General features: G+C 42.5%; 1 protein-coding gene across 1 annotated transcript; it reads right to left on the reverse strand.

The window, feature by feature from the left end:
• Positions 1–391: 391 nt before the first annotated feature.
• Positions 392–21,240, reverse strand: LOC116374101 (uncharacterized). Its single transcript, XM_031823890.1, has 5 exons — positions 21,051–21,240; positions 15,542–15,754; positions 7,699–7,855; positions 4,242–4,468; positions 392–724 (listed from the first exon to the last, which is right to left on the reverse strand). Exons 1-5 carry the CDS (start codon positions 21,171–21,173, stop codon positions 542–544), a joined length of 903 nt encoding a protein of 300 aa, XP_031679750.1. The 5' UTR covers positions 21,174–21,240; the 3' UTR covers positions 392–541.
• Between the last annotated feature and the right edge of the window lie 63 nt (positions 21,241–21,303).

Consider the following 21,303-nt stretch of genomic DNA (forward strand, 5'->3'; position numbering starts at 1 on the left):
CTTTAGGTAACTTCCATAAAGTGGTACTTGTTGTAGTGTCAGGAGGGTTAGGTGTTAGGCTAGGGGGGAAGTGTTAGCTTTAGGTAACATACATAAAGTGGTACTTGTTGTAGTGTCAGGAGGGTTAGGGGTTAGTCTAGGGGGTAACTTCCATAAAGTGGTACTTGTTGTAGTGTCAGGAGGGTTAGGGGTTAGGCTAGGGGGAAGTGTTAGCTTTAGGTAACATACATAAAGTGGTACTTGTTGTAGTGTCAGGAGGGTTAGGCTAGGGGGGAAGTGTTAGCTTTAGGTAACATACATAAAGTGGTACTTGTTGTAGTGTCAGGAGGGTTAGGGGTTAGGCTAGGGGGGAGTGTTAGCTTTAGGTAACATACATAAAGTGGGACTTGTTGTAGTGTCAGGAGGGTTAGGGGTTAGGCTAGGGGGAAGTGTTAGCTTTAGGTAACATACTGTACATAATGTGTTACTTGTTGTAGTGTGATGGTTGTCGTGGTAATGTATGTGATGTGTTGCTTGTTGTAGTGAGGGTGGTCATGGTAACTTACGTAAAGTGGTACTTGTTGTAGTGTGAGGGTTGTCGGGGGATGGTGTTCTTATCCCAGCTCAGACTGTGTTCCGGGAACGGTCCTGGGGCGAAGGACGAGCTCTCCTCTCTCACCACCGCCATACGGCCTGACCTGGAGACCTGCTGGGGTTGTTGCAGTACTGACAGTACCGGCATGGGCTGTGATACAACACACACACATTGTCATACAGTAAGTACACACACACAACCATTACCAAACAAACACCAGTGATGGTGGAAGGATTTTTCAATTGGGTCATTCTTTTTACTATGTTTGATTGTTTTCTGCTTTCTGATTTAGAAGGTTTGTGGATGCTTCTCTTCTGTCATTACTTGATGCTGTTGAATACTAAATAAATCAAATCTAATGTTATTGGTCACATACACATATTTATCAGATGTTATTGCAGGTGTAGCGAAATGCTTATGTTCCTAGCTCCAACAGTGCAGTAACATCTAACAATTCACAACAATACACTTAAATATAAATGTTAAATTATGGAATTAAGACATTTTTAAATATTACTATGAGCAATGTCGGAATGGCATTGACTAAAATACAGTAGAATAGAATATAGCAAATAAACCCAACAAAAAAAGAAACTGCCCTTTTTCAGGACCCTGTCTTTCAAAGATAATTCATAAAAGTAACTTTACAGATGTTCATTGTAAAGGGTTTAAACACTGTTTTCCATGAACCATAATGAACATGCACCTGTGGAACGGTCATTAAGACACTAACAGCTTATAGACGGTAGGCAATTAAGGTCACAGTTATGAAAACTTAGGACACTAAAGAGGCCTTTCTACGGACTCACCAAAAGAAACACCAAAAGAAAGATGCCCAGGAGCCCAGCTCATCTGCGTGAACGTGACTTAGGCATGCTGCAAGGAGGCATGAGGACTGCAGATGTGGCCAGGGCAGTAAATTGCAATATCCGTACAGTGAGACGCCTAAGACAGTGCTACAGGGAGACGGGACGGACAGCTGATCGTCCTCGCAGTGGCAGACCACGTGTAACAACACCTGCACAGGTGTTACACCAGGAACGCACAATCCCTCCATCAGTGATTAGACTGTCCGCAACAGGCTGAGAGAGGCTGGCCTGGGGGCTTGTAGGCCTGTTGTAAGGCTGGTCCACACCAGACATCACCGGCAACAACATCGCCTATGGGCACGAAACCACCATTGCTGGACCAGACAGGACTGGCAAAAAGTGCTATTCATTAACGAGTCGCGGATTTGTCTCACCAGGGATGATGGTCGGATTCGCTAACCCTAACTAGTCGAAGGAATGAGCGTTACACCGAGGCCTGTACTCTGGAGCGGGATCGATTTGGAGGTGGAGGGTCCGTCATGGTCTGGAGCGGTGTGTCACAGCATCATCGGACTGAGCTTGTTGTCACTGCAGGCAATCTCAACACGGTTCGTTATAGGGAAGACATCCTCCTCCCTCATGTGGTACCCTTCCTGCAGGCTCATCCTGACATGACCCTCCAGCATGACAATGCCACACCAGATACTGACTGTTACTTTTGATTTGGATCCCCCCTTTGTTCACGGTCAAATTATTCAATTTCTGTTAGTCACATGTCTGTGGAACTTGTTCAGTTTACAGTTGAAGTCAAAACTCTACAATACACCTTAGCCAAATCAATTTAAACTCAATTTCTGACATTTAATCCTAGTAAAAATCTCTGTTTTCAGTCAGATAGGATCACCACTGTATTAAAAGAATGTGAAATGTCAGAATAATAGTAGAGAGAATGATTTATTTCAGCTTTTATTCCTTTCATCACATTCCCAGCGGGTCAGAAGTTTACATACACTCAATTAGTATTTGATAGCATTGCCTTTAAATTGTTTAACATGGGGCAAATGTTTTGGGTAGCCTTCCACAAGCTTCCCACAATAAGTTGTGAGTCAGGGTTGTAGGCCTACTTGCTCGCACACGCTTTTTCAGTTCTGCCCACACATTTTCTATGGGATTGAAATCAGGGCTTTGTGATGGCCACTCCAATACATTGACTTTGTTGTCCTTAAGCCATTTTGCCACAACTTTGGAAGTATGCTTGGGGTCATTGTCCATCTGGAAGACCCATTTGCAAACAAGCTTCCTGACTGATGTCTTGAGATGTTGCTTCAATATATCCACATAATTTCCCTACCTTGTAATGCCATCTATTTTGTGAAGTGCACCAGTCCTTCCTGCAGCAGAGCACCCCCACAACATGATGCTGCCACCCCCGTGCTTCACGGTTGGGATGGTGTTCTTTGGCTTGCAAACCTCCCTCTTTTTCCTCCAAACATAATGATGGTCAATTATGGCTAAACAGCTCTACTGTTTAGCCATAAGAGGGCATTTCTCCAAAAAGTACGATCTTTGTCCCCATGTGCAGTTGCAAACCGTAGTCTCGCTTTTTTATGGCGGCTTTGGAACAGTGGCTTCTTCCTTGCTGAGCGGCCTTTCAGGTTATGTCAATATAGGACTTGTTTTACTGTGGATATAGATACTTTTGTACCTGCTTCCTCCAGCTTCTTCACAAGGTCCTTTGCTGTTGTTCTGGGATTGATTTGCACTTTTCACACAAAGTATGTTAATCTCTAGGAGACAGAACGCGTCTCCTTCCTGAGCGGTATGACGGATGCGTGGTCCCATGGTGTTTATACTTGCGTACTATTACGCAAGTATAAAGGTCCACAACTTTTTTCTGAGGCCTTTTATTGTTCCCATCACAAGGTGCATCTCTGTAATGATCATGCTGTTCAATCAGCTTGTTGATATGCCACACCTGTCAGGTGGATGGAGTATCTTGGCAAAGGAGAAATGCTCACTAACAGTGATGTTAACAAATTTGTGCACAAAATTTGAGATAAATAAGCTTTTTGTGCATATGGAACATTTCTGTGATGTTTTTCTCTGCTCATGAAACATGAGACCTACACTTTACCTGTTGCATTTTTTATTTTGTTCAGTGTAGTTGACATTGGCCAAGTTTTGTCTTTCATTTCTGCTTCTCTAGTGGAGCGAGGACGCTTAGGGCGGGGAGATTTTTTGTGCAAAATGTCCAAATGACATCAATTGGACCGGTTTTAAGGAAGTAAAAAGAAATATCCAACATTCTGGTAGTATATCAGTTCATCTTGGATGCACATTATGTGGTAAAAAATTCTATACTGTCAGCTTTTATTTCACTGAAAGAAATTGCATGTTTAGGCTACACAACAGGTCCCTAAATGTGCCTTCTTACAGTATTCTCTCAAGATGCTGAAAGAAAGAAATCATATTTCTCCACTTCTGTTCGCGAGACAAAATTAACATTTTTCTGCAAGAAACAGTTAATTGTTCAGGAATTAATTCTATAATAGGCTACAATTGAAGCCGAAAGTCAGCGGCCAGACTTCAGCTCCTATTCCAACTAGGCTACTGTTCCCATCTGAGCTTGAAATGAGGGAGTACGGCCGTGTCTGACACACACGGTATCACACATCTCTGGCTCAAGGAGCAAGAGAACACACTGTATTTCAGGGGAAGAACATGATGTCATGTTCTGTAATTCCTCCTCAACATTACTTTTGGTTTTCTGTGATTGTCTATTAATGGGGGCAGGAGTGTTTCCTGAAGCAGTGTTCACCTGAACAGGTAAATATCCTGTCCCTACTCCTGTTCCCTACCTTGAGGGTGAGGCCAGGTTTCCTGAGGGAGTATTTCATTGGTCGATCCTTCAGTATATCATGCAGCTTCCCTGGGTCGGCCCCACCCATGTGGCAGCTGAACTGTGGGACTCGCACGTGGCTGCAGTTTGGCGCGGGAGTGTGTCCTGCGTCAGGCAGCACCTTCCTCAGCCAGCGGTAGTACTGAGACTGGGCTCCCTGCAGCTGCTCCCTCTGCAGACGCTCTCCTGGGGGAGGGAACACAGGTAGGAGCATATTATAATGAATGTTTCACAATGCCGTGCCCTACTGAACGCCGTGCCCTATTGAAAACTGTATCCTTCTGAACACTATAACCTACTAAAAGTTGGGCCATACTGAACACTGTAACCTACTGAACACTGTATCCTACTGAACACTGAATACTACTGAACACTAACCTACTAAAGGGTGTATCCTACTGAATGCTGTATCCCATTGAACAGTGTATTCTACTAAATGTTGTATCCTACTGAACACTGGGCTATACTGTAACCTACTGAACGCCGTATCTTATTGAACACTGACCTACTGAACACTGTATCCTACTGAATGCTTTAGCTTACTGAACGCTGTATCCTACAGGAACGCTGTGACCTACTAAACTCTGTGTTCTACTAAATGCTGGGCTTTACTGAACGCTGTATCCTACTAAACACTGGGCTTTACTGAACGCTGAATCCTACTAAAACCTGGGCCATACTGAACACTATAACCTACTGAACACGGAATACTACTGAACACTAACCTACTGGACGGTGTGTATCCTACTGAATGCTGAATCCTACTGAATACTGCAACCTACTGAACGCTGTATCCTACTGAACACTGGGCTATACTGTAACCTACTGAATGCTGTATCCTACTGAACACTGCAACCTACTGAACGCTGTATCCTACTGAACACTGCAACCTACTGAATGCTGTATCCTACTGAACACTGGGCTATACTGTAACCTACTGAACGCTGTATCTTACTGAACACTGACCTACTGAATGCTATGCAATACTAAACTCTGTATTCTACTAAACGCTGTATCCTACTGAATGCTTTATCCTACTGAACTCTGTACCCTACTGAACACTGTGACCTACTAAACCCTGTGTTCTACTAAAAGCTATATCCTACTGAATGCTGTATATTACTGAACTCTAACCTACTGAATGCTGTATCCTACTGAACATGGTAACCTACTGATTACTGTATCCTACTAAATGCTGGGCTTTACTGAATGCTGTATCCTACTAAACGCTGGGCCATACTGAACGCTGTATCCTACTGAATGCTGGGCTTTACTTACTGAACACTGTATCCTACTAAACGCTGGGCCATCCTAAACGCTGATTCCTACTGAACGCTGAAATCCTACTAAACGCTGTATCCTACTGAATGCTGTTACCTACTGAATGCTGTATCCTACTGAATACTGTATCCTACTGAATAATGCAACCAACTGAATGCTGTATCCTACTGAATGCTGTATCCTACTGAACAATGCAACCTACTGAATGCTGTATCCTACTGAATGCTGTATCCTACTGAACAATGCAACCTACTGAATGCTGTATCCTACTGAATGCTGTATCCTACTGAATAATGCAACCTACTGAATGCTGTATCCTACTGAATGCTGTATCCTACTGAATAATGCAACCTACTGAATGCTGTATCCTACTGAATGCTGTATCCTACTGAATAATGCAACCTACTGAATGCTGTATCCTACTGAATGCTGTATCCTACTGAACGCTGTATCCTACTGAATAATGCAACCTACTGAATGCTGTATCCTACTGAACGCTGTATGTATCCTACTGATCGCTGGGCTATACTGAATGCTGTATCCTTCTGAACAATGTAACCTACTAAACACTGGGCCATACTGAATGCTGTATTCTACTGAACGCTGTATCCTACTGAACACTGGGCCATACTGAAAGCTGTATCCTACTGAACACTGGGCCATACTGAATGCTGTATTCTACTGAACGCTGTATCCTACTGAACACTGGGCCATACTGAAAGCTGTATCCTACTGAACACTGGGCCATACTGAAAGCTGTATCCTACTGAACACTGGGCCATACTGAATGCTGTATTCTACTGTACGCTGTATCCTACTGAACACTGGGCCATACTGAATGCTGTATTCTACTGAACGCTGTATCCTACTGAACACTGGGCCATACTGAATGCTGTATCCTACTGAACACTGGGCCATACTGAACGCAGTGCACTACTTAACACTGTGCCCTACTACTACATGGCCCTGGTAACTATGAAATAACACAGATGGAATCATGTAGTAACCAAAAAAGTTTGAAACAAATCTAAATATATTTTAGATTTTAGATTCTTCATAGTAGCCACCCTTCCTTCGCCTTGATGATAGCTTTGCACACTCTTGGCATTCTCTCAACCAGTTTCACCTGGAATGCTTTTCCAACAGTCTTGGAGGAGTTTCCACATAAGCTGAGCACTTGTTAGCTGGTTTTCCTTCACTCTGTGGTCCAAATCATCCCGAATTGGGTTGAGGTTGGGTGATTGTGGAGGCCAGGTGATCTGATGCAGCACTCCATCACTCTCCTTCTTGGTCCTTCTTGGTCAAAAATCCCTTAACACTTTTTTGGTTACTACATTACTCCATATGTTATTTCATAGTTTTGATGTCTTCACTATTATTCTACAATGTAGAAAATAGTTTTAAAAACTAAGAAAACCCCTTGAATGGGTAGGTGTGTCCAAACCATAGACTGATACTATACATGGCCCTGGTGTGGAGCGGTCTCTACCTGGTCCCTACTTGTGAAGTGGATGGTGAAAGGTAGGACAGAGCTGAATACGGTTATGGTAAACTACCCTGGTAGGTGTATAGTAACCACAGAGACAGGGTGGGGGTCTGGTACATGGTAACTACTGAGACAGTGTGGGGGTCTGGTACATGGTAGGTGTATAGTAACTATAGAGACAGGGTGGGGGTCTGGTACGTGGTAGGTGTATAGTAACTATAGAGACGGGGTGGGGGTCTGGTACGTGGTAGGTGTATAGTAACTATAGAGACGGGGTGGGGGTCTGGTACATGGTATGTGTATAGTAACTACAGAGACGGGGTAGGGGTCTGGTACATGGTAGGTGTATAGTAACTATAGAGACAGGGTGGGGGTCTGGTACATGGTAGGTGTATAGTAACTATAGAGACGGGGTGGGGGTCTGGTACATGGTAGGTGTATAGTAACTATAGAGACGGGTGGGGGTCTGGTACGTGGTAGGTGTATAGTAACTACAGAGACAGGGTGGGGGTCTGGTACGTGGTAGGTGTATAGTAACTATAGAGACAGGGTGGGGGTCTGGTATATGGTAGGTGTATAGTAACTATAGAGACATGGTGAGGGTCTGGTACCTGGTAGTTGTATAGTAACAGGGCTGAAGGTGTGTTACCTGCCAGGTGTATAGTAACAGGGGGGACAGGACTCAAGACTGGTGGGGGTGTGATGTAGAGCTCCATGTCATTGTAGCGGTGTAGCCAGGGTCGGATGTCTCTCTGAGGCAGTGTGGGTCTCTGGGTGTTGCCATGGAGCACATTCTCTCTCCAAGGCTATGGAGGTAGAGACATTACACATTAAGATGCCACACATAGCTGTTTTAAAAACATCACTAACCATTTTTTATTTTATTTTAAATTTTACCTTTATTTAACTAGGCAAGTCAGTTAAGAACACATTCTTATTTTCAATGACGGCCTAGGAACAGTGGGTTAACTGCCTGTTCAGGGGCAGAACGACAGCTCGGGGGTTTGAACTTGCAACCTTCCGGTTACTTCCGGTTACTAGTCCAACGCTCTAACCACTAGGCTACGCTGCAACCATAACCCCAACCCTACAGAGATATACATCACTAACCATAACCCTAACCCTATAGAGATATACATCACTAACCATAACCCTTTACAGGTATATATCACTAACGATAACCCTATAGAGGTATATATCACTAACCCCAACCCTACAGAGATATACATCACTAACCATAACCCTAACCCTATAGAGATATACATCACTAACCATAACCCTATAGAGGTATATATCACTAACCCCAACCCTACAGAGATATACATCACTAACCATAACCCTAACCCTATAGAGATATATATCACTAACCATAACCCTATAGAGGTATATATCACTAACCCCAACCCTACAGAGATATACATCACTAACCATAACCCTATAGAGGTATATATCACTAACCATAACCCTATAGAGATATACATCACTAACCATAACCCTATAGAGATATATATCACTAACCATAACCCTATAGAGGTATATATCACTAACCATAACCCTATAGAGATATATATCACTAACCATAACCCTACAGAGATATACATCACTAACCCTAACCCTATAGAGATATATATCACTAACCATAACCCTATAGAGGTATATATCACTAACCATAACCCTATAGAGATATACATCACTAACCATAACCCTATAGAGATATATATCACTAAACATAACCCTATAGAGGTATATATCACTAACCATAACCCTACAGAGATATACATCACTAACCATAACCATAACCCTATAGAGATATACATCACTAACCATAACCCTATAGAGGTATATATCACTAACCATAACCCTATAGAGGTATATATCACTAACCATAACCCTATAGAGATATATATCACTAACCATAACCCTATAGAGGTATATATCACTAACCATAACCCTATAGAGGTATATATCACTAACCATAACCCTATAGAGGTATATATCACTAACCATAACCATAACCCTATAGAGATATATATCACTAACCATAACCCTACAGAGATATACATCACTAACCATAACCATAACCCTATAGAGGTATATATCACTAACCATAACCCTACAGAGATATACATCACTAACCATAACCATAACCCTATAGAGATATACATCACTAACCATAACCCTATAGAGGTATATATCACTAACCATAACCCTATAGAGGTATATATCACTAACCATAACCCTATAGAGGTATATATCACTAACCATAACCCTATAGAGGTATATATTACTAACCATAACCCTATAGAGGTATATATCACCAACCATAACCCTATAGAGGTATATATCACTAACCATCACCCTATAGAGGTATATATCACTAACCATAACCCTATAGAGGTATATATCACTAACCATAACCCTATAGAGATATATATCACTAACCATAACCCTATAGAGGTATATATCACTAAACATAACCCTATAGAGGTATATATCACTAACCATAACCCTACAGAGATATACATCACTAACCATAACCATAACCCTATAGAGATATACATCACTAACCATAACCCTATAGAGGTATATATCACTAACCATAACCCTATAGAGGTATATATCACTAACCATAACCCTATAGAGGTATATATCACTAACCATCACCCTATAGAGGTATATATCACTAACCATAACCCTACAGAGATATACATCACTAACCAAAACCATAACCCTATAGAGATATACATCACTAACCATAACCCTATAGAGGTATATATCACTAACCCCAACCCTACAGAGATATACATCACTAACCATAACCCTAACCCTATAGAGATATATATCACTAACCATAACCCTATAGAGGTATATATCACTAACCATAACCCTATAGAGGTATATATCACTAACCATAACCCTATACAGGTATACATCACTAACCATAACCCTATAGAGGTATATATCACTAACCATAACCCTAACCCTATAGAGATATATATCACTAACCATAACCCTATAGAGGTATATATCACTAACCATAACCCTATACAGGTATACATCACTAACCATAACCCTATAGAGGTATATATCACTAACCATAACCCTAACCCTATAGAGATATATATCACTAACCATAACCCTATAGAGATATACATCACTAACCATAACCCTAACCCTATAGAGATATATATCACTAACCATAACCCTATAGAGGTATATATCACTAACCATAACCCTATAGAGGTATATATCACTAACCATAACCCTATAGAGGTATATATCACTAACCATAACCCTATACAGGTATACATCACTAACCATAACCCTATAGAGGTATATATCACTAACCATAACCCTATAGAGGTGTATGTCACATGACCTCCTATCAAATACTAGAGACTACCTACCCTAACCTCATGCATTGATCTGATTTTCTGTAATATACCATTGCTGAACAGACCATAATATTGTGACCATAACCATGACCACCAAGGTTCCAAAGAAACCCCTTAGGATTGTGGTCAAGATACATTTTAAAACATTTAATCATGATCTATTTCTAAATGATTTGGCTGCTGTACCCTGGGAGCTGATTTATCTAGAGGATGATTTAAATCACACTACAGAATTTTTTATTGATTTGCCCACTGAGGTAATGGACCATCATGCCCCCATAAGAAAGACTACAGTTGGTGCTCGTCCATCTCCATGGATTGATGATGAACTGGGTGAGGCTTTTTCTCAAAGAAATATGGCAAACGTCTTAGCAGCCTATTCAAAATGAGAAATGATTGTAAAAAGGTATGGAACACAGTTAATCATACCCATCAAGTGTGGAGGTTGACAGGAGAATAATATCAAAACCAGTTGATATTGCCAATCATTTGGCAGATCTTTTTACAAAGAAATGTAAACATACATTCTTCCAAACAATCTATGGTCCAATGGATTGATGATCATATTATGAGCAAAAAGACCTGCTCTTTTAGTCTGCAAACGGTGTCAGTGGAGGACATGTTAAACCTATTGAAGTCATTACCTGATGGTAAATCTACAGGTTATGGTCTTATGGAGAAAAAAATTGCTTCGCTGTGCTGCTCCCCAGATTGCAGTTCCACTGAGATACATATTTAATTGGTCACTGGAAAAGGGGATGTTTGCAAATGTATGGAAGCATGCGAAACTGTTTCCTATTCCGAAAGACTGCAAAGAACCCATTACTCCTGCTAATAGTCGACCAATTAGTCTACTCCCTACACTCAGTAAGATATTGGAGGGTATTGTGAGTAGACAAATATGGGAGTACATGGAAAAGAACGATCTGATTACAGCCAATCAGCATGCTTATCACAAAAACCATTCCACTAGCACTGCATTGGTTGACATGACTGACCAGTGGCTCAATGCTATGGATAATGGCAGGTTCGCTGCATTGGTTGACATGACTGACCAGTGGCTCAATGCTATGGATAATGGCAGGTTCGCTGCATTGGTTGACATGACTGACCAGTGGCTCAATGCTATGGATAATGGCAGGTTTGTGGGTGTACTATTTTTAGATTTCAGTGCAGCATTTGATTTAGTGGATCATGAAATAATTTTGACAACATTAATGCATCATGGTTTTAAGGAGGTAGTACTGAATTGGGTACAGTCATATCAAACTGACAGGAAACAGTCCACTTATATCAATGGTTAATTTTCTGCTGAACACCGCAGGGCAACTGCCTTGGGCCACTTCTTTATTTAACTTCATATGGCTGCAGGGGCAGCATTGATTAGCTTGGATGAAAAGGTGCCCATTGTAAACGGCCAGCTCCTCATTCTCAGTTGCTAATATATGCACATTATTATTAGTATTGGATAGAAAACACTCTAAAGTTTCCAAAACTGTCAAAATATTGTCTGTGAGTATACCAGAACTGATATTGCAGGCGAAACCCTGAGGAAAATTAAACCAGGAAGTGGCTTCTATTTTGAAAACTCCATGTTCCATAGCCTGCCTTCGCCCCATTTCAAGGGATATCAATCAGATTCCTTTTCCTATCGCTTCCTCAAGGTGTCAACAGTCTTCAGACATAGTTTCAGGCTTTTATTTTGAAAAATGAGCCAGAAAGATAACATCGCGTCAAGTGGTCACATGAGTTTTGCTCGCGCAACAGAGTTTGGACAGCTATTGCTTTTCCCTCTCTTACTATGAAAGACATTTGCGGTTGATATATTAGCGATTATATATTTTAAAAACAACCTGAGAATTGATTATAAAAAACGTTTGACATGTTTCTGTGGACATTATGGAAACTATTTGGAATTTGTCTGCGTTGTCGTGACCGCTCTTTCCTGTGGATTTCTGAACATAACGTGCCAAACAAATTGAGGTATTTTGGATATAAAAATAATCTTTATGGAACAAAAGGAACATTTGTTGTGTGACTGGGAGTCTCGTGAGTGAAAACATCCAAAGATCATCAAAGGTAAACGATTCATTTGATTGCTTTTCTGATTTTCGTGACCAAGCTAAGTGTACATAATGTTTTGTGGTGCGATCGATAAACTTACACAAACGCTTGGATTGCTTTCACTGTAAAGCATAATTTCAAAATCTGACACGACAGGTGGATTAACAAAAGGCTAAGCTGTGTTTTCCTATATTGCACTTGTGATTTCATGAATATAAATACTTTTAGTAATATTTATTGAATGTAGCACTATGCTATTCAGCGGTTGTTGATGACACTTATCCCGTTAACGGGATTGCAGCCATAACAAGTTAATATATACGAACAACCTTCCCTATGCCTTAGCTGAAACTCAAGCTACTATATTTGCAGATGGTACTAGAATTTATGCAGCAAAATAATCGGTTCAACAGGTACAGCAAGCTTTACAAGAAGATTTGGAGAATATCAGGGAGTGGGTTTGCCAGAACAAACTTGTTTTAAACACCAAGAAAACCAAAGATATTTTGGTCTGTTCCACTAGGAAAAGTGGAACAGACACAACTATATCCTCCTGATTCCTGCTTACAAGCTCAAATTAAAGCAGGAAGCACCAGTGACTCGGTCTATAAGAAAGTGGTCAGATGAAGCAGATGCTAAACTACAGGACTGTTTTGCTATCACAGACTGGAATATGTTCTGAGATTCTTCCGATGGCATTGAGGAGTACACCACATCAGTCACTGGCTATATCAATAAGTGCATAGAGAACGTCGTCCCCACAGTGACTGTACGGACATACCCCAACCAGAAGCCATGGATTACAGGCAACATTTGCACTGAGCTAAAGGGTCGAGCTGCCGCTTTCAAGGTGCGGGACTCTAACCCGGAAGCTTACAAGAAATCATGCTATGCCCTACGACTAACCATCAAACAGGCAAAGAGTCAATACAGGGCTAAGATTGAATCATACTACACCGGCTCCGACGCTCGTCTTATTTGGCGAGCTTGCAAACTATTAGACTACAAAGGGAAGCACAGCCACAAGCTGCCCAGTGACACGAAAATACCAGACGAGCTAAATCACTTCTATGCTCGCTTCGAGGCAAGCAACACTGAGGCATGCATGAGAGCATCATCTGTTCCAGACGACTGTGTGATCACGCTCTCCGTAGCCGACGTGAGTAAGACCTTTAAACAGGTCAAAATACACAAGGCTGCGGGGCCAGAAGGATTACCAGGACGTGTGCTCCGGGCATGTGCTGACCAACTGGCAGGTGCCTTCACTGACATTTTCAACATGTCCCTGATTGAGTCTGTAATACCAACATGTTTCAAGCAGACCACCATAGTCCCTGTGCCCAAGAACACAAAGGAAACCTGCCTAAATGACTACAGACCCGTAGCACTCACGTCCGTAGCCATGAAGTGCTTTGAAAGGTTGGTAATGGCTCACATCAACACCATTATCCCAGAAACCACGATTCCAACACCATCATTAAGTTTGCAGATGACACAACAGTGGTAGGCCTGATCACCAACAACGATCTGTTTGGGCGGTATGCAAATTGGACGAGACAGCCTATAGGGAGGCGGTCAGAGACCTGGCCGGGTGGTGCCAGAATAACAACCTATCCCTCAACATAACCAAGACTAAGGAGATGATTGTGGACTACAGGAAAAGGAGGACCGAGAACACACCCATTCTCATCGACGGAGCTTTAGTGGAGCAGGTTGAGAGCTTCAAGTTCCTTGGTGTTCACATCAAGAACAAACTAGAATGATCCAAACACACCAAGACAGTCGTGAAGAGGGCACGACAAAGCCTATTCCCCCTCAGGAAACTAAAAAGATTTGGCATGGGTCCTGAGATCCTCAAAAGGTTCTACAGCTGCAACATCGAGAGCATCCTGACTGGTTGCATCACTGCCTGGTACAGCAATTGCTCGGCCTCTGACCGCAAGGCACTACAGAGGATAGTGTGTACAGCCCAGTACATCACTGGGGCTACATTGGCTGCCATCCAGGACCTCTACACCAGGCGGTGTCAGAGGAAGGCCCTAAACATTGTCAAAGACCCCAGCCACCCCAGTCATAGACTGTTCTCTCTACTACCGCATGGCAAGTGGTGCCAAGTCTAGGACAAAAAGGCTTCTCAACAGTTTTTACCCCTAAGCCATAAGCCTCCTGAATAGGTAATCAAATTGCTCCCCAGAATATTTGCATTGTGTGCCCCTCCCAACCCCTCTTTTTACGCTGCTGCTACTCTCTGTTTATCATATATGCATAGTCACTTTAACTATACATTCATGTACATACTACCTCAATTGGGCTGACCAACCACATTGACTAACCGGGCTGTCTGCATTGTGTCCCACCACTCGCCAACCCCTCTTTTACGCTACTGCTACTCTCTGTTCATCATGTATGCATAGTCACTTTAACCATATCTACATGTACATACTACCTCAATTAGCCTGACTAACCGGTGTCTGTATGTAGCCTCACTACTTTTATAGCCTCGCTACTGTATATAGCCTCTACTGTATATAGCCTGTCTTTTTACTGTTGTTTTATTTCTTTACTGACCTATTGTTCACCTAATACCTTTTTTGCACATTTGGTTAGAGCCTGTAAGTAAGCGTTTCACTGTAAGGTCTACACCTGTCGTATTCGGCGCACATGACAAATAAACTTTGATTTGATTTGATTCTAGGAAGTTTTTCCTAGCCACCTTGATTCTACACCTGCATAGCTTGCTGTTTGGGGTTTTAGGCTGGGTTTCTATACAGCACTTTGTGACATCAGCTGATGTAAGAAGGGCTTTATAAATACATTTGATTGATTGAATGAATGAGAAGTCTTGTTTTCAGTTGCAGAACATACTGGTGATGGTGAAGCCTGCTGAAACCTGGGTTGTGAATGTGAATGAATGTGCCTTAATGAATGTGAAAGAATGTGCCTTAATGAATGTGAATGAATGTGCCTTAATGAATGTGACCCTGCTGTAACCGGACCTCTGACCCCTAACCTCTGGGCTATCTATGATATCACCTTCCTGAGTTCGTCCCTGCGGGCCTCATCGGGGTGTCTGGGGTGTTCGTTGGCCTCGATGGAACTCCTGAAGCCTGGGTAGAGGAAGCCATCATGGGTCCTCCAGGCTGCCCTCCTCTGGGCCTCCCTAGCCTTCCGCTCAGCCTCTACCTCCTGGGGGTCGACTGTAGTGCTGTGGTACTGCTGGTTGTAGGGCCACCTCTGCCCTAAAGACTGCATAGGGAGAGGAAGCAAGTATATTTAGCCCCTCTTGGAAGACAATGGAAGTACACTGAACAAAAATATAAGCACAACATGCAACAATTTAAACGTTTTTACTGAGTTACAGTTCATATAAGAAATTCAGTGTTTTAAAATACATTCATTAGGACCTAATCTATGGATTTCACATGACTGGGAATACAGATGTGCATCTGTTGGTCACAGATACCTTTCTTTAAAAAAGTAGGGACGTGGATCAGAAAACCAGTCAGTAGCTGGTGTGACCATCAATTGCCTCATTCAGTGGGACACATCTCCTTTGCATAGAGTTGATCAGGCTGTTGAACATGCTTAATGGTTGACATGTCTGGTGAGTATGCAGGCCATGGACGAACTGGGACATTTTCAGCTTCTAGGAATTGTGTGCAGATCCTTGAGACATGGGGCAGTGCATTATCATGCTGAAACATGAGGTGATGGAGGCAAATAAAAGGCACGACAATGGGCCTCAGCATCTTGTCACGGTATCTCTGTGCATTCAAATTACCATCGATTAAATGCAATTGTGTCCGTAGCTTATGCCTGCCCATACCATAACCCCACTGCCACCATGGGGCACTCGGTTCACAACGCTGACATCAGCAAATCGCTTGCCCACACAACGCCATACAGTACTCTTGTTTTGTACTTTAGGCGCTTTTCTTGTTTTGTATCGTTCAATGTTCTTCGTCATTAAACTCACTAACTGCACTTGCTTCCTGACTCCCTGCATCTACATTACAGAAATAAGCTTTTTGTGCGTATGGAACAATTCTGGGATCTTTTATTTCAGCTCATGAAACATGGGACCAACACATTTCCACACGCTCCTTTGCTGAAACACCCAGATCATACGCTACCCTTTGTGGTGGGCGTGGTTGCTGTCCTGTCACAACGTCAGGGTAATCAACAAAAACTGCATCCATGTGCATACTACTCTAAAAAAACTGTCCCCTGCAGAGAGGAACTATGACTTTGGTGATCGATAGCTCCTGGCGGTGAGGTTGGCATTAGAGGAGTGGAGACATGTTTCTCATTCTCATCAACCACCGGAACTTGGAGTACATACGGACAGCGAGGCAGCTGAATCCGGACATCCGCCAGGCTCTGGAGAGGGAACCCGCACCTGTCCTCCAGAGCGCACCTACGTTCCCACTGAGGTAAGGGATTGACTTTTGACCTGGGTGCAATCATCCCTTGTCGCTGAACACCCAGGTATCACCCGCACCACTCAATCCATCTCCATTAAGTACTGGTAACACACCTTGGCGCAGGACGTCTCCTGCTACATCAACTCCTGCTCCGTATGTACTGTCATGACGTTGCCCTCTTTGGGAACAGCGAGCACCATCCCCCTCCCTCTGTGTCCTACACTCCGGCTACTGTGACCTCAGGTCGTAAATTCCTGGAGGAAATTATCTCCTCATGGCCACAGTAGAGAGAGAGAGTGAGTTTCCATAGAGAGAACAAAGGAATTTCTTCCACCTCACGGAACTTGAGGTCCGAACAACATTTATGTTCTGGAGAAGGTATAAAAGATTGGTGAAGAATCCAGCTACGAACTGGTCCATTTGGTACAATTTTGTGAAACTCATGGGAGCTAATACGGCCACATAATCATAATGCTGTTTATACAATAGCCTCAGATATGAGGCTTACATCTAATTGTTGTATAAGATGAATGAGTGAGGATGATACTGTTTGTGAAATTGTGTAATGTGATTTTGGACTGTTTAATGAAGGAAACTCCTATTCCCTTTGGAGTTTAACTAAATCAGAGGACCGCCCATGAGCACAGTTGGTTATGGTCTGGCATCCTGGGACAGGCCCCTTTCTGCTCTTCCGAATAAAACCCCCACCTTGAGAATTTCTCAACAAACCGTGTTTCTCTCAATCACAAGAGGACAAAGGTTGCAGACCAGCTTACCTCGATAACGAGAGGGCCAAGGTTTGAGTAGATGGCTGAATCTTTTAACCATACCACATGGTTAAACTCTTAGACTAATCGATACCGACAAAATAAGAACAAGTCTTTGATATTAACTACTAGTCTGCAGCTAGGAATTCGGTATCATTGAACGCGAAGACCGACAACCGCCGAAAAATCTATTCTATAACAACACGAATGAATGTCACTCTGAACTATCCATTCTAGCCATGACAGGCAGAGAGAGAGGGCGGACCAACTCTCCAACAGAAACAAACTTTTCAACAGAGATCCCGACGACACACTGAGCGTAAATATATTTATTGATTGCAATTGTTCCCGAATGAGTGAGCGTTCATGTGCAAAGGATTAGCATTTCAATTGTTATAATTATCAACTTTGTAGTGTCTCATGTCAGTTGAGCCCCACTTCCCTTTCTGTCCACCAAGCCGCGATGCCGGTTTATCCCACTAGGGAATCTCCGTTATCATTTCCTTGTAACTGTCTACTGTTTGTTTATGCATTTCTGTGAATTACTTAGTTAGTAAATAAATGATTTAAGACAATTGATGTATGGATGACTCACAGTGAAGACTGGGTTCGTGGAGATAACCAACAATTTACGACGTTTGGAATGAGACTAACGTGAGGTAAAATAAATAATTCATTAATTAAGAAGACAAATTGATCAGATATTAAAATATCTGAAAAGTTGTATTAGGAAAATTATAACTTTGTAAAGACACGACTGTGCTATCTAACCTCCAAACAAGCTGCAATGCCATACAACACTCCTTCCGTGGCCTCCAACTGCTCTTAAACGCTAGTAAAACCAAATGCATGCTTTTCAACCGTTCGCTGCCTGCACCCGCATGCCCGACTAGCATCACCACCCTGGATGGTTCCGACCTAGAATATGTGGACATCTATAAGTACCTAGGTGTCTGGCTAGACTGTAAACCCTCCTTCCAGACTCATATCAAACATCTCCAATCTAAAATCAAATCTAGAGTCGGCTTTCTATTCCGCAACAAAGACTCCTGCACTCACGCCGCCAAACTTACCCTAGTAAAACTGACTATCTTACCGATCCTCGACTTCGGCGATGTCATCTACAAAATAGCTTCCAACACTCTACTCAGCAAACTGGATGCAGTTTATCACAGTGCCATCCGTTTTGTTACTAAAGCACTTTATACCACCCACCACTGCGACCTGTATGCTCTAGTCGGCTGGCCCTCGCTACATATTCGTCGCCAGACCCACTGGCTCCAGGTCATCTACAAGTCCATGCTAGGTAAAGCTCCGCCTTATCTCAGTTCACTGGTCACGATGGCAACACCCACCCGTAGCACGCGCTCCAGCAGGTGTATCTCACTGATCATCCCAACATCTCATTTGGCCGCCTTTCGTTCCAGTTCTCTGCTGCCTGTGACTGGAACGAATTGCAAAAATCGCTGAAGTTGGAGACTTTTATCTCCCTCACCAACTTCAAACATCTGCTATCTGAGCAGCTAACCGATCGCTGCAGCTGTACATAGTCTATTCGTAAATAGTCCATTCCATTCCCATACTGTTTAAATCTAGTAGTTTTATCCCTTTTTCCAGGTCGCTGAGACACTGTTTCAGCATGTCATCCGGCACTATGGCCTTTCGGAGGATATCATCTCCAACGCGGTCCCCAATTCAAGTCACGTGAATGGAGAGCCTTTATGGAATAGCTGGGGATCACGGTAAGCCTCACATCCAGGTATCGGCTTCAGTCCAATGACATAATGTTATCTCTCTATAATGTTACCTGAAATGTTATGTCTCTATAATGGTACCTGTAATGTTGTCTCTCTATAATGTTACCTGTAATGGTGTCTCTCTATAATGTTACCTGTAATGTTATGTCTCTATAATGGTACCTGTAATGTTATTTCTCTATAATGGTACCTGTAATGTTATGTCTCTATAATGGTACCTGTAATGTTATTTCTCTATAATGGTACCTGTAATGTTATGTCTCTATAATGGTACCTGTAATGTTATGTCTCTATAATGGTACCTGTAATGTTATGTCTCTATAATGGTACCTGTAATGTTATGTCTCTATAATGGTACCTGTAATGTTATGTCTCTATAATGGTACCTGTAATGTTATGTCTCTATAATGGTACCTGTAATGTTATGTCTCTATAATGTTACCTGTAATGTTCTCTCTATAATGTTACTTGTAATGTTGTCTCTCTATAATGTTACCTGTAATGTTATCTCTCTATAATGTTACTTGTAATGTTATCTCTCTATAATGTTACCTGTAATGTTATCTCTCTATAATGTTACCTGTAATGTTGTCTCTCTATAATGTTACATCTCTGTAATGTACCATGTAACCTTACCTCTGTAATGTTCTCTCTGTTACTTATAATGGTATCTGTCTGTAATGCTCCATACCTGTGTAGAATCAATCTACTTTGTACCATAACCTGCTCCATGCCTGTGTAGAATCAATCTACTTTGTACCATAACCTGCTCCATACCTGTGTAGAATCAATCTAATCTGTACCATAACCTGCTCCATACCTGTGTAGAATCAATCTACTCTGTACCATAACCTGCTCCATACCTGTGTAGAATCAATCTACTCTGTACCATAACCTGCTCCATACCTGTGTAGAATCAATGTAATTTGTACTACATCCTGCTCCTTCCCAGTGTAGCATGTTTCTACCCTGTACCACATCCTGCTCCATCCCAGTGTAGCATGTTTCTACCCTGTACTACATCCTGCTCCATCCCAGTGTAGCATGTTTCTACCCTGTACCACATCCTGCTCCATCCCAGTGTAGCATGTTTCTACCCTGTACCACATCCTGCTCCATCCCAGTGTAGCATGTTTCTACCCTGTACCACATCCTGCTCCATCCCAGTGTAGCATGTTTCTACCCTGTACCACATCCTGCTCCATCCCAGTGTAGCATGTTTCTACCCTGTACTACATCCTGCTCCATCCCAGTGTAGCATGTTTCTACCCTGTACTACATCCTGCTCCATCCCAGTGTAGCATGTTTCTACCCTGTACCACATCCTGCTCCATCCCAGTGTAGCATGTTTCTACCCTGTACCACATCCTGCTCCATCCCAGTGTAGCATGTTTCTACCCTGTACCACATCCTGCTCCATCCCAGTGTAGCATGTTTCTACCCTGTACCACATCCTGCTCCATCCCAGTGTAGCATGTTTCTACCCTGTACCACATCCTGCTCCATCCCAGTGTAGCATGTTTCTACCCTGTACCACATCCTGCTCTATCCCAGTGTAGCATGTTTCTACCCTGTACTACATCCTGCTCCATACCTGCATTGTGGTCTGAATGCTGTGTCTTTCGTCATCCAGTGGAGCTAGCAGTACTGCAGGTCTGGCCCTCTGCAGCTGAAGACTGGCCTGCTGCACCTCCACAATGTTGGCCTGAGAATACATATGGATGGGTTGGATCAGAGTTACTGCAATGAAATGGTATTTGTTTAAAAAAAAAACATCTAATCAAATCACATTTTATTGGACACATACATGCGTTTAGCAGGTGTAGCGAAATGCCCCTTGGCAACTT

Source organism: Oncorhynchus kisutch, linkage group LG5, assembly GCF_002021735.2.
Source record: "Oncorhynchus kisutch isolate 150728-3 linkage group LG5, Okis_V2, whole genome shotgun sequence".
In the NCBI taxonomy this organism is placed as follows: domain Eukaryota; kingdom Metazoa; phylum Chordata; class Actinopteri; order Salmoniformes; family Salmonidae; genus Oncorhynchus; species Oncorhynchus kisutch.

Coding starts and splice junctions, on each gene's coding strand:
- LOC116374101 (XM_031823890.1), bottom strand. CDS start 21,173: ATGTATTCTCAGGCCAACATTGTGGAGGTGCAGCAGGCCAGTCTTCAG. Junction 15,755..21,050: donor GCATTCAGACCACAATGCAG/GTATGGAGCAGG, acceptor CTCCCTATGCAG/TCTTTAGGGCAGAGGTGGCC. Junction 7,856..15,541: donor GCAGGGACGAACTCAGGAAG/GTGATATCATAG, acceptor CTACCTCCATAG/CCTTGGAGAGAGAATGTGCT.